Raw genomic sequence first — 14,523 nt, 5'->3', positions numbered from 1 at the left:
AAGATTATTAGTTTTGATTTAGTTTAGGCAGCACATCATTTTCACATTCAGCTTCAAATACAATGAATTACAGTAATCCAGCCTGGAGGTGACAAATGGATAGATCACTCTGGCCAGATCCTCATGCTGGAGGAAGAGATATTTCCTAGTGAGATGGAGGTGAAAAGACATTTTGGAAACAGATCATATCTGATCACCCAAGCTTAGCAAGGAGTCAAACAGGACCATGAAACCTGGAACCACTTTGATGAAGGGGAGCTGTATGCCTTTGATAGAAGGTGGAGACAATTTCTTGGCTAGTTCTTTGAAGCATTTCCCCTTTTCAACAGGCATCACTTCACTCCTGCCTGGGTTCAGTTTGAGCCAGTGGCATTTCATCCAAGAGCTAATCTCCTGTAGCGGTTCTGACATGTTAGTGGTAGTGGTTGTTGCATCAGTAGTGAATGAGAGATAGAGTTGAGTGTCATGGAAATTCACCCCCCTGAAGACTTAAATTAGGGGAGATTAAACAAGGCATTCATCTAACGTAATGGTGTCCAGCCAAGAAGGCTGATCAAAAAGAATTATGAAGGGCGTATTTGACTGAGAGACCCTCCTTCCGTAGGAATTTTCCTCCTTTTCCATCTGCAGCTGGATTTCTTTAGATTTTAACCACAGGAAGAAACCGACGGATATTACACAAGGGGATCTAGCCAGACAAGACTGCAATAAATTAAAACGACATCCACACAGGGGACTTGATTTATTGGGAAGGGATTGTGCAAAATGAGTCCACTCAGTGCTTCATAGAAAGCTCCGAGGGACGCCAGGCTGCAAAAACTTGTGAATCCAGACATCTGATGGTTTGTGGGAATCTGCTGGATGAGATTGGACAGCCAAGCACCCTGTGAACTTGAGTCCGGAAAAGAAAATATTGCAAACAGACACTGATATCATATTTGAAAGACGCAACAAAAAATAATTAAAGGGCTAATATTCTCAAAATGGTGTATTTTGGAAAGAAAAAAAGATTATTAGTTTTGATATACAGTTTCAGGATTACTGGGGAACTATCAAAAAGGAATTCATTAACAATATTCTTAGCGTTATTTCTAGCACCACTTTACATGATGAAAACTGAATGAGTTTCTAAAATCTCATTCCTCTCTCTTTCTAGGTGCCTATTCTATTCTTGATAGGTTGTTATACTCCACTCCTCACTGCAGTTTCTGATTGCCTTCCAGCAAGGCATTAAACAATGTGATCAACATCTGCCATATATCTGTTCTCTTCTCCGCTTCTTAAGCAGAGAAGCACTTGCAGGGGATGGTCATGTTTTGGTAGGGTTTTAGGTGGAGTGGTTTTTTTGGTTGTTTTGTTTTTAAATTGATATGTTTTTACGTTAGAGAAAGGCACGTCAACAAAATATGCCTTGGACTTGAAAAAAATGATGAGGTTTCTGATGGTCACTTGATGGTCATCACCACATCAGTGATTTATCCCCACAACGCCTCTGCCAGGCAGGGAAAGATTACCATCTCCATTTTGCAAATGGGGCACAAAGGGGTTCTCTGTGGGATTTTGGAGCACAAGTCCCAATGACATGGGGCTTCTGATACGAAATTTCTTAGATGCTGTCAGTGAATTTACCCCAAACAGTTATGAGCGGCAGAGCTGGGAGTTGACCCCTGAGCTGTGAACCCCCAGCTGAGTGCTTTAACCGCAAGACTCTCTTCAATCTCACCCTTAATGCCGAGGGCTTACTTTCCCCTAGTTCACTTTTTCCTATTTTCACTTTCTTTCTGTAGTCACTTGCACTTTCTGGTTCTCATGCACTTCCTGGTAGCTCACTGGCATGTCTTTTTGTTCCCAGCTCCACAGGGATACACCTAAATTGGAAGCAAAACCTCTTTTCAATGACTTTTTTTTAAAAAAAGGGAGGGGGGAGTTTCTGTTTGCTTATCCACCAGTGCCTCTGAACCACAAGTTTAAAACACCATTAGAAGGTCTGCTTTGCTAATTTTTTATGATGCGCAAAGAGCCTGTTTGCCCATTTTCAAGCAACAATATGTGGGCCAAAGTCATCCCTCAGTTAGGACCTGATCCAGTTCTGACTGAAGTCAATGGACAAGCTCCCATTGAATCAATGAAGCAGGATCCAGCACAATAACGCACAGAGAATTTGCAATGAACTTCAATGGTAACTGTAAATGCCCCAGGGTCTGGTTCCTCCCATTCTAAGGGAGGCATCATGTTTTCACTCTGTGTTCTGCAGTGTCAGCTCATGCCAGTCTGCTTCAGCTTTCAAAGTTAAGTTATGGTCAGCTGTGATGTAATCCTGAGATGCATTAATGGACACTGCAGATGGGGTTTGAAGACTAGTCCTTCAAAGGGTGTTGGAACAGGCATGCAGCCCTTTCATACACCAGGTTCTCACACAGGGATGTCATGGAGCGGGCTCCTAGAAGCACATGGTAGAATTCTGCCTGCAAATTAAAGGACGAGTCAGAAGGGGACATGATTCCCTGCTACTCATGGAGTTTACTTCCTCTATGGATACTGTCAAAGATGATTTCTCTTTGGCGCTCATAAAAAGTCTTCTGAGGAGCAATGACTGTCTTTGGGTTGCACCAGCGTGCACTGAATGTCAAAAGACCTTGTGTTGGATAGAGGGATGGGAGGGAGAAGAAGACATCCACGACCCTCCTACAAGACCCAATCCCATTTCGCAAGTAGAACACAGCACTGTGGCATCAATCAGCTCCGTACCATTTTCAGAGACAAAGGATGTTTCCAGCAAAGCGGAACTTAATATTCATTTCTCTGACAAACAGCAGGGCCGCCTTCCTCGGTGATGGTCCCAAGAGAGCGTCTTTGTTTCCAGGGGAAAAGAAAGGCCGTGGTTCAGACGTTTGGAGTTGTCTAGTGGATTCAGACACACAGTCTCCATCGCTCTGGAAAGTCCAGCTAGTATAAACGGGCATAGGTTCATTGAAATCAATGGCATTACACCAATTTACACCAGCTGAGGATCTGGCCCAACATGCTTTGAATTTAGCCTAGATTCGCTGTCCTTCTTTACTGTGGGCACGTGTATCCCTAGGACATGGCTAAGAAAGGTGACTGGTTTTTCCGGGAGCTCCTTCTTAAACCACTCAACATGTTCCTTTCTCTGAGTCCTGAAACACATGTTTCAACACATCCTTAGGAGTAAGATTAGCACAGGCATTTGAACACCAGCAACAGGTGCTATGATTGTATTACACTTCAAAGGTACACTAAAGCCAAGAAGTATGCTAGGATATATAGCTATTTAAACACACTACATCAGCAACACTAACTTCCTATTAGGCAAATTCTTCATCTTGACTTTATACGGAGCCATTAACTGTGATTTCTTTCTTGCAATTAGGGAACAGGGTGGCTGTAAAACTGGTGATGAAACTTGTTAGTAAGTTGTGTATAATTTCGTTTGTATTTGCCAAGCACTAATTGCCTCTTACTTGGATGTTTTTTGCTTTGTCATTTGGCTCAAAGCGTTTACAAAATGAAATGTATTTTATGCAACTGGCTGATTAGGGGAAAGCCAAGCTATGGGATAGTTCCAGCACAGGCTTTGGGGACAGCAGAGAGAGGTGCTTTCTGTGGCTCATGCACCGGTGTTTTTCAGCAAGACCAAAACCAAATTGCTGCCCTAAGACAAGGCAAAGCGCTTAGCAAAATGACATAGGACACTAGTTAGGGAGTGGCTCTTCACTTGTAAACCATGCAAGGGTGGATTACAGCTCAGAAACAGCTTGGGACAGGGGCCACTCAAAGGAAGGCTCTCTGCCTTTAGGCTCACTCTGATATCTAGTGAGTTTAGGCTACGATGCACACACGGTGAGTCTGGCTATGTGGTAAGGAACTAACTTGAACTCACTCATGCACCTGTCTAACACTTGGACAGAGATGGTTAATTTGGGCTACTAGCCAACAGGACCTATTAGCAGGTCATCTTGCTGCAATGAACAGCTCGAGGAAGGTGGCTTCAGTCTCTTCTAAGTGAGGTGCAGTTACCAAGAACGTGCATCTTTCACTTAGATGGGACGGGGCATGAAGTTCACACCTTGCTACTTTGTAGGGACACATTAGCCTGGGACTTCCTGGCTCCTACTGCCGAGGGGGCTCTTGGTCAAGCAGCCTCTTCCATGCTGAAGAGGAAGGTGCATTCACGCTGATGATAGGACGTTTGTCACCTCCTCCTGCAAAGCCACAGTGCTCCCCTTTCTCCTCTCGCTGTAAGGTTCTGGGAAGTAAACGAAGTAGCAAAGTGTGGAAAACTATGGGAAACCTTGGCATGTGACTCACCACTGGAGTCAGCACCCAGTTAAAGGTGCAGGGAGCGGGAGGAGGAGAAGCACCAGCAGCGTTTGTTACAGAATATATTAGAACTGTGTGACCAGCACTGTGGCCCCAATCCTGAGAGGCAAAGGTCACCCTAACCCCAGCCAGAGGCCAAGCAGCCAGTGCTCAGTGCTGCTACAGATCAAACCATCTGTAACGTTTAAGCAGGTCAAAGACAGTAACTGAACCTAGGAGTAAAGACGGGTTCATTCGAAAATTTCAGAAATTCCAGAGGGAAAGGAGCTATTAGATGAGACAGTGTCACCTCTACCAGTGCAGGATGGTCTCTACAATACGTACTTATGATCTTTACGTCCCAAGCAATGGGGCTAGTACCACTTCTCCTGGGAAGCTATTCCAACAGCTAAGCTCTCACCATTATAACTTTGATGTTCAGCCTCTATTTTCCTGTGCTTGGCTTAATAACATTCTTCCTTGTACCTCTCTTTGCAAACACGATGTTGACATCCTGTAAATATTCATAAACCACTGTGGCCCATCCCGCCAAGGCATTGCTCAACCAAGCCAGACATACCGATATTTAGCTCTATTAGGTTTTCTTGCATATCACACCCCTTCGTGATCCCATACATCGCTGCTGGAGTGCTACAATCAGCAATCCTACCAGAAGCAGCTCTCAGCCTGAAAGCAATATGACAATTTCCCCACACCTAGGCAAACATTTTCAAAGGTGGGTGAATCAACTATAAAAGTAGCCTGATTTTTCAGGTTCCAGGCGCTTAAAAACTGCTACTGCAGTTAATGGCAGCAGCATGCACTCAGCACCTCTTACAACCACATATCTATGGTCCCAGATATGGGTTTTGTATCTGGTTTTAGACACCACATTTTAGTGTTGGCCCCAGTTTAATGTGGAACCGAAATGGTTTTAACCAACGGGATTTAGAAAGAGATTAATCGAGATGCCTGGTCTACAGTGAAAAGAGCTTTTAAAAAAATTGAAATGAAATTTGCTCAGCTACGACCACCTGAGTTCCAACCTTGAGTTCCAACCCGCTTCTGCAGTTCTGTACTGCTAATGCCCAGAACAGGGACTGGCAATCATAGACCCATAGACTTTAAAGCCAAAAGGACCATCATGATCATCTAGTCTGACCTCCTGCACATCGCAGGCCACAGAACCTCCCCCACCCGCTCCTGTAATAGACCCTCTAACAGTCCTTTCACTGACTGAGGATATCAGACTACTAGACAGAGACCTCAGGGCCAAAGTTTGCAAGAGTGACTAGTGATTTTGGGCGCTCAACTTGAGACATGGTAAAAAGACTGATTTTCAAGAAGTGCTTAGCACCTGCTCTCTGATGTTCAGGCCCCTTGAAAAGGCATTTCAGGTTGGGCACCCAGAAATGGAGGCAGCCAAAGTAACCAGGCACTTTTGAAAATTTCTGAGGTGTTTGTAAGGTAAGAGAGGAAAGAACTGACTTCAAACAAGTTGGGAGAAGAATGTACTTTTTGGGATTTTTTTACACGTTTTCTAATGATCTGGGATCTACAGACCCAATTTTGCAAACACTTTTGACCATTGCAAAGATACAAAATCCTGGATTATTTATTTATTTAAGGCTGGGGTTTTTAAAGAAATTTAAGGGAGTTCAGCATTCCAATCTCAATGAATTGCAGTAGTCCACTTTGAAAATCCCAGGCTTCATTCTTACCTTTCTTTTTCACACCTTGCTTAGACCATTACAATTTAAATATGTTTATTCTGAAAATTCACTAGGCCCTATTGATGAGATTGATTATTTACACTTCACACAAGGAAATCAGGCTGGCTATTTTCACTCCCACTTGTTTTCGGAAATGTACAAGATCATTGCTACAGCATTTGCACTCCCATCAAAGCAAGGGAAACGCTCAAGAAAACCTACCCTGGCCGTTTTCATGGAAACAAAATATTATGAAATGTTTTCTATTCATATTGGGCCAAATCCCTAATTTCAAAGAGGACTGCAGGTGCTTAGCATCTGCATCTCTGGGAATCTGACAACCTCCTTCCTCCACTTCTTTTGTTTATAGAAAGTATTCTTTGACATTGTCTTAAAAGACTCCTAAGCTTTTCAATTCCCTTGTAAAAAAGTTACTGTCTGCTATCCATGTTATTCTGTTGTGAAAAGAATAAAACAAGAAACAAGGCAACAAAAATCGAACCTTCAAAGAAAACAAGAACTAAAATTACAAGAAGGAAGCCAATATTTTCCCAGTGCTGAATTATGCTGCATAAAATCATTGGAGAGAAAAGCCCTCAAAACTCTTACAGCTTGCAAGACAAGATATGTGACAGCTATGACTCACAGGATAATCTCCTGCTTATTTGGAACTTAGTCTGCCATAAATTTTCCATTTTTCTTGGTACGTCTCCCTTTGTAATATGAAGCACATCAACGTATTCAAATACACCATGCTCCCTGTATAGAGTCCGTCATTCAAAGCCCAGATCCCAGCCCCCTATCACCTAGTGTCAGGAATGTATCACACTCTAAGGTGCTTTAAAAATAAATATTCAAAAGCTCTGAGTCAGAATCCTCCAAGTGCAATGCCCACCATGAAGCTGTCAAAACTGCAGCGGGATTATGTGTCCTGAGATGACAAGATCCACACGAGACCACATCCCTGCTTCTTCTGAGGCAACCAAACGCCAAGAACGGAACTTAGATTACCTTCATAGGTTGCTTTGAATCCTAGTAAGTTGCGGACGCTGTCTGTCTGGAAGAGGAGCCACATCTGGTGATTTGTGCTGACAATCAGATCAGGAACCGTTGTACCAGTCAAACTGTCAAAAAAAATAATGCTTATTTTCCCTACAGGGGTATTTGGCTTGCTGTCCATTTCAAAGACCACATACCCCTTTTCTGTGGGGTAGACAATAACTTGCATCAGTGCTATCAAATCTCACTTTAAAAAAAAAACGAATTGAGCAAATTTTAGTGCTTCTGAAAATAAAATAATGACACACCCTCTAGGCAAAGGCTGAACAACCTCACCTCAGCCACATCCTTCTCTCAATCCCAACCCACAACACTGCTCCTTTTCCCTGGGCCAGTCCTAAATGACTAGCAACAGAAAATGATAATGGGGCAAAGGTTTGCAATGGTTTATTTTTCCTCTCTGAAGGGTAGCAAGAAACAAAAATGTATCAGAAGACAGTTAGGTCTAGTGGACAGGGCACTGGTCTGTTAATCAGGAGACTTGGGTTTTGCTCTGCCTGTGACCTTAGCAAACCACTTAGGCCTTGTCTACACTGCAGGCAGCATAGCTACGGCACTGTGGCTATGCCGGCATAACCCCGAGGTGTCGATGCAGCCTACGACAGAAGGGGTTTTTCCATCACTGTAGAACAGCACCTCCCTTAGTGACAGTATCCAGGTTGACAGATGCATCCTTCCATCAACCTATTCCATGTACTCCAGGGTTAGGTCAGCACAGCTACACTGCTCGTGGGTGTGCATTTTTCACACCCCTGAGCACTGTCGCTATGTCTGCTAAAATTGTAGACCAGGCCCTAATCTCTTTCCTCTCCCACCTGCTCTCCAGTTAGACTGTAAGCTCTTCAGGGCAAAAGTCAAGCTCTCACTAAGTGTCTGCACAGTGCACAGTTCAGGGAGCCCTGATCTCAGTTGAGCCAGTGAGGCAATATTGTAATGTGAATAACGGCATCTTCCTTTGTCACTGAAACAGGACGCAAAACCTGCAGGTGAGGGAAGCGGGTGACTGAGTCACCTTCATTGCCTCTCCCCCCTCGCAGTTACTTATAAAGCAAAAAAGTAGTCAAATATTAGAAATTGAATTTAATGGCATTTCATGCAGCACTTCTCTGCTGACAGGAAAGTTTTCACAGGGACCACAAACAAACTGCAGATGGGCACAAACTCTCGTGCATCTGCTGATGCTAGGCGAACCCTTGATGATGCCATGATGCCACACCCTATCGAAGCACTGGAGTGTTGTTTAAGCAAGGCTCACCCGGGAAAGCCATTCTCAGGAGAGCTGAAAACAGCGACCCGTTAGAGAAATGCCACAACAGATCCATGTTCATGAAAAAACAAGGGGATGAGTAGGTAACTTTTTGTAACAACTGCATAAACAGACACACACACACACGCACACACAGAGTTGCTGTATGTCCTGCATCATCCACGGATCCAGCCATAGCAGTGCCTGAAAGTGTTTTTGATGAAATTGATCCCAGAGCTCTTGAGGCAAAATTATTGTAAGCCAGCACTGCATGTGAGCAAACACAGTGGCTGTGCACCGACAGCACCAGCTCCTCTTTGGGGTTTTTGAAAGAGGCAGACGCAGGAAGGGAGATGGAAGATTGACCAAGAGGAAAAGATCATTGCCTCAAAGTTTCACACACGCTTTCAAACTCCATCTTCCCAAAGACAGTCAGGCTGAGAGGTTCACAGTTGAAGGAAGGATTTGGATGCCCAATTCCAATTAACGTTAATGGACACTGGGTAGCTGAATCCCCAAAATCTCAGCCTAAGAGTCTCCATCTCATCTGAAGGACAGGGACGTCGTACTGGGGTGCAAGAAAGGAGAATGACAACCACCAGGCTCCCACAGCTCAGTTTGGCACTCCAGAAGTTTACCATTCTGTACCATTAAAGTCATTCGGAATTTTCCTCTTGGCTTCAGGGGAGGCAGGATTCAGCTCCTAACACGCAGGATGAGAACTGGTCAAGGCTAGTGGCAGAAGCAAGGCTGGTGGTGGGTTCAGAATCAGACTCTGGACTCTAGCTTTCACAGCCTGTCAAGGTTCCTCCCGCACTCTGAACTCTAGGGTACAGATGTGGGGACCTGCATGAAAAACCTCCTAAGCTTATCTTTACCAGCTTAGGTCAAAACTTCCCCAAGGTACAAAATATTCCACCCGTTGTCCTTGGACTGGCCGCTACCACCACCAAACTAATACTGGTTACTGGGAAAGAGCTGTTTGGACGCGTCCTTCCCCCCAAAATACTTCCCAAAACCTTGCACCCCACTTCCTGGACAAGGTTTGGTAAAAAGCCTCACCAATTTGCCTAGGTGACTACAGACCCAGACCCTTGGATCTTAAGAACAATGAACAATCCTCCCAACACTTGCACCCCCCCCCCCTTTCCTGGGAAATGTTGGATAAAAAGCCTCACCAATTTGCATAGGTGACCACAGACCCAAACCCTTGGATCTGAGAACAATGAAAAAGCATTCAGTTTTCTTACAAGAAGACTTTTAATAAAAATAGAAGTAAATAGAAATAAAGAAATCCCCCCTGTAAAATCAGGATGGTAGATATCTTACAGGGTAATTAGATTCAAAAACATAGAGAACCCCTCTAGGCAAAACCTTAAGTTACAAAAAAGATACACAGACAGAAATAGCTATTCTATTCAGCACAGTTCTTTTCTCAGCCATTTAAAGAAATCATAATCTAACACATACCTAGCTAGATTACTTACTAAAAGTTCTAAGACTCCATTCCTGGTCTATCCCCGGCCAAGACAACTACAGACAGACACACAGACCCTTTGTTTCTCTCCCTCCTCCCAGCTTTTGAAAGTATCTTGTCTCCTCATTGGTCATTTTGATCAGGTGCCAGCGAGGTTACCTTTAGCTTCTTAACCCTTTACAGGTGAGAGGAGCTTTCCCCTGGCCAGGAGGGATTTCAAAGGGGTTTACCCTTCCCTTTATATTTATGACACAGCCAGTAGCTGTAGCCAGCAGGTATGCATGCCATGCAAGTTTCATTGACTGCACTAGAGCTGGGTGAATGCTGCAGGACGTCACCTCCCAGATATTCATTCACGTCTGCTGCCTTCGTGCTCCTTTTGCACCTGCTCTCACGAGTGCCTTTTCAGCTCGCACTCTAGGATTGAAAATTCACTCCCTGGGTGTCTTTGCACCATTCACTTGATGGTAAGAGTTACACTCCTTCAGGCAGGAAACAGAAACTATACTGTGTGACTTGTGCAACCAATCACAGCTAGGCAACAGAGATTCCAAATATTTGCAGTAGCAAAGTGCTGAATATCTAATATTAAAAAATGTGGCCGGATTAAGCACTAAGATTAAATCTGGGATGATCTTGATAATAATACCATTTCCTGGCTCTTACATTATGCTTTTCATCAGCACATCTCAAAGCGCTTCATGAAGTAGGGTCAGTGTCATCACCCCCCTTTTACAAATGGGGAAACTGAGGCATGGAGCAGGGAAGTGACTTGCCCAAGGTCACCCAGAAGGCCAGTGGCAGAGCCAGAAACAGAACCCAGGTCTTCTGGGTCCCCACATAGTACTCTATCCACTAGATCACACCGATTCTAGCTGTTCATGGACATCTCACAATGCCAAAATGAGGGACTATCCACTGACTAAATTATTTATTACAGACTATTTCCTCTGCTCTAATTTCCATGGTCAGACCAATCAGCTGTGAAATGTTCTGCGACACTTTAATTACAAGTACTTTCCCAAGTCATACTTCAGAGTTATATACACCATGGGTGAGAAACGGTGACTCAAATGTCACTGGAGTGTACACTCCGCTGCACAGAGACAGTGCAAAAGAAGGAGAGAAGGCAGAGAGAAATTCCAGAGGAAAAAGAGTGAAAAATTAAACAAAATGAAATCAGAGAGGCAGACAGACAGACAGACTGTGACAAAAGAAGAAAAAAAGGAGAAAAAATTTGAACATAATAAGAAGTAGGTTACATACAGTAAAGAGGGCAGCCACTTATGCCGGCCTAGCTTTTGGGCAGTTATTCTACTCATAATGCACGGCAGACATTTTATTTAGCTGTAATACAGTAGTTCTGAAACTTCTGTACTGGTGACCCCTTTCACATAGCAAGCCTCTGAGTGCGACACCCCCCCCCATATATTAAACACACTTTTTAATATATTTAACACCATTATAAATGCTGGATGCAAAGTGGGGTTTGGGGGTGGAGGCTGACAGCTCACACCCCCCATGTAATAACCTCGTGACCCCCTGAGGCGTCCTGACCCCCAGTTTGAGAATCCCTGCTGTTATATATCTACATAAAGAAGGAGAGCCTAGTGGTTAAGGCACTGAACTAGGACTCCAGAGAACTGGGATCAGGTCTCACAAACACTCTTCAATCTTGGGAAAGTTACTTAAACTCTGCGCTTCAGTTCCCCATTTATAATATGGAGATGATAACCCTTCCCATGAACTAATTTTGTAACCTCTTCCACACCCAGCCCCCTCCCGGCCCCAGCAAAAAAACAGAGTTAAAGAAGTTTTCAAAACCTCACACGCAATGAGGTTTACCAGTCCCGAATGGTCAGGTGCTATTATCTTCTCCATGTCAGAGACAGGAAAGGGATGCAACAAAAAGGTTAAAGGTCAGACTTGCAGAAGAGGTGAGTACCCGTTCCGGCACCGCAGGGTAGATCTACGTTGTAATGTGAAGAAGTATAATTGCACGTGGGTAGGTGTACCCAGGCCAGCTTTAATTTAGCAAGTACCGCTAAAATATCACGGAACACATGGTGAAGCGGGCTTCTGCACGGGCTGCAGAATGCTGCCCAGAACACACTGCCATTCCTAACTCACATCAGGGTCCATGCTGCAGTGTCTTCACTGCTATTTGTAGCGTGCTAGCTAGATTAAAACTAAAGCTCCCAGTCGCCTGCTCTTACCATCATCACAGGCTGTTTCTCTCTACAAAGCAGGGCTTTGGAGCTGTGCTCCAGCTCCGCTCCAGCTCCAGGCAAAAACCTGCAGCTCCACTGCTCCGCGCTCCAGCTCTGGGCTCCGCTCCAAAGCCCTGCTACAAAGCTACACAAAACTACACTGCATTCTGCTTCAGTGTATCCTATGATTACAGCTACTGCTCCTTCCATATACTGGAGCTGGATTTGAACTGATGTCATCTTCAGCAGTTGGTGCTCCCCCTCGTCCCCCATCCTTCAGGCTGTGGAGGGGAGATGAGACCTACTGGAATAAGATCAGAGGCAGACCATCAGAAATTGGTAGATTGGAGACGGGGGCTTCCAGGCCTCATTTTCTCTTTCAGGTTTGTCCCACCCTGCTTGATGTTTGAGAACTCGACTTATCTTCATGTTGCAGAAGGGTAGTCAAAGCCTGCTATGCAGTTATGTATTCACAGGTGTACCCTGCTTCTTCAGTATTTACCATTGCACTAGATTTCTGACCCCATGCATTCAGCTTCCTAGCTATTGCTAGTCTCTCTCTTTCTCTTCTCCTCTGTCAAGTGTCCAGACACAGCGACATTCCAGAAGGAAGGAAGCAGCCGGATGAGGGAATTACAATTCTGAAGGCTTCCCTGGATGGGCCTGAAGATAACGTGACTAGGAAGAAAATACAAGGCACCAGAAAGAACACTCCATTCATTCTCTATTGCAGACCATGACATAAAACATTCACTGGCTTCGAGCAAATAGGCCCTGGACCCTCCAGAATGCAAACACCTATGGTAAATATCCTGATGCAAAATTAATGTACTGATTTGCACAGTGCTAAAAGAAACTACTTACACATAGAGCACAGTTTTCTGGTCTCCAACCTGCCCTCCATCACCCACTGTCAGCGTGTCGTATCCTCTTTCCAAGTCAAATTCTTCGAAGGTAAGTTTGATAACCTAGCAAAGATACAGCATATTAATACGAGTCAACCACTGAGGCAGCCTGCAGGTCCTCTTGTTTATTTCTGTGTGTGTGTCTATTGAAGAGCAATTTATAGGTGCATTAAATCTTCTGGACAATGGAAATGGTGTCTGGTCTCACTTTTTATTGCATTGTGGCATTTCTCCCCAGACGCACACAGCTATTACTGAAATCATCTTTCATTTCTCTGCTGTGTCTATCGATTTTCCAGATGCATTTACTGATACAGAGGTGCCCATTGAGCTTACAGCACAGGGTTTATATTCGCTCTGCTGGCTGGTCACTATTACCATTTGATTTTCTTTGCAAATTGGGGATTTGGATTTGGGTGATGGATCTGAATGCACGTGTAAGTGGCATTTATCAATCAAACGCAGTGCAGGCAGGTTTAAAGCAGCTTGGGGCCTTAGAGTAGTTAATTTGGTGGTGGTGGTGGGGTGTACTCAGGGGGTTTCCTCCTTGGCTTTAGTGGCTGCTCTTTCTCCCTCTGCTTGAGACATGATTGCATTGGTTACACTGGGGCAGGAGCCATCTCAGAGCAACGGTTTCAGGCTCTCTGCAGACTCAGACATCACTACATTAGTTTACAGTTAGTTCAAGTTTTCAGACTTTTTTCACATAAACATTGGATGGGATTTTCCAAAGCACTTGTGCAATTTAGGAGCACAAGTCCTGCTGAAAGTTAAAGAGAATTGTGCTCTGAAGTCACTTAGATGCTTTTGAAAGTTCCACTCGTTTTTTTTAAAAAAATGAATGCTTCATTCTGAAACTGGGGACTGGGGCCATAGGCACCGGCCTACTTTGACTAGACCTTAATTCTGCCCTGGGCAAGCTATGTAACCTGATGCTAATAATGGCCTGATTTGCAGAGGGGCTAAGCATCCACAACTCCAGCTAAAGGCTCCCAATTCGGGAAAGTATGTAAGCAAGTATTTAAATGCATCCTTATTTAGAGACGCACTTATGCATGTGCCTATATGAAAAATACCTCACTGTGATACTCATAACCCCTTGGATTATCAAATGTGAATTTATTTATTTATTAAATCTAACCTGTTTTTCAACTATTTATGATATTTATTTAATGTTGCATTTCAGATTAGAAATAATCTCAGATCATAAAGACAGGAACCTGGTCACCCCAAATGTCGGCACAACAGCACACGAGCAGATGCCAGTAAATAAATAATTTCATCCGGTTTGGGGCAGGGGGGTTAGGTATGAGATCATCAGCTGGTGTAAACTGACAAAGCTCCATTAACACTATTGGAGTTACACTAATTTACACCAGTTGAGGAACGTTGCCCACAGTCAATTCTCTATGGGAAGTTATTAGGCACTGAAGCAAATGTAGTTCCATCAAGTTTCATCAATTGAGTATCTGACCCTAGGTTGGTCAATTTCACATTCTGACTCCCGTCAGTTTCACCGTCATGCACTAGCCTGTTACCAAAGATGAGGGAGGAATGTTTAAAACCGATTGCCACTGAAATTTAAAATAAAATT

At 44.0% G+C, this 14,523-nt stretch overlaps 1 protein-coding gene across 1 annotated transcript in view; it reads right to left on the bottom strand.

Annotated features, from left to right (window-relative positions):
- The window catches only part of CSMD2 (CUB and Sushi multiple domains 2), a 544,659-nt gene that overhangs the window by 226,126 nt on the left and 304,010 nt on the right, over positions 1 to 14,523 (bottom strand). The window contains exons 11-12 of the mRNA XM_084652534.1: positions 12,889 to 12,992; positions 7,044 to 7,156 (exon numbers count right to left, since the gene is read on the bottom strand). Of these exons, the coding sequence (XP_084508660.1) occupies positions 7,044 to 7,156; positions 12,889 to 12,992 (217 nt within the window). The remainder of the gene's footprint in view (positions 1 to 7,043; positions 7,157 to 12,888; positions 12,993 to 14,523) is intronic.

The sequence above is a fragment of the Lepidochelys olivacea genome (genome assembly GCF_965140295.1).
Source record: "Lepidochelys olivacea isolate rLepOli2 genome assembly, chromosome: 19".
Taxonomy (NCBI): Eukaryota; Metazoa; Chordata; order Testudines; family Cheloniidae; genus Lepidochelys; species Lepidochelys olivacea.
The sequence above is the reverse complement of the archived record's forward strand: the minus strand, read 5'-3'. Positions and strand labels throughout refer to the sequence as shown.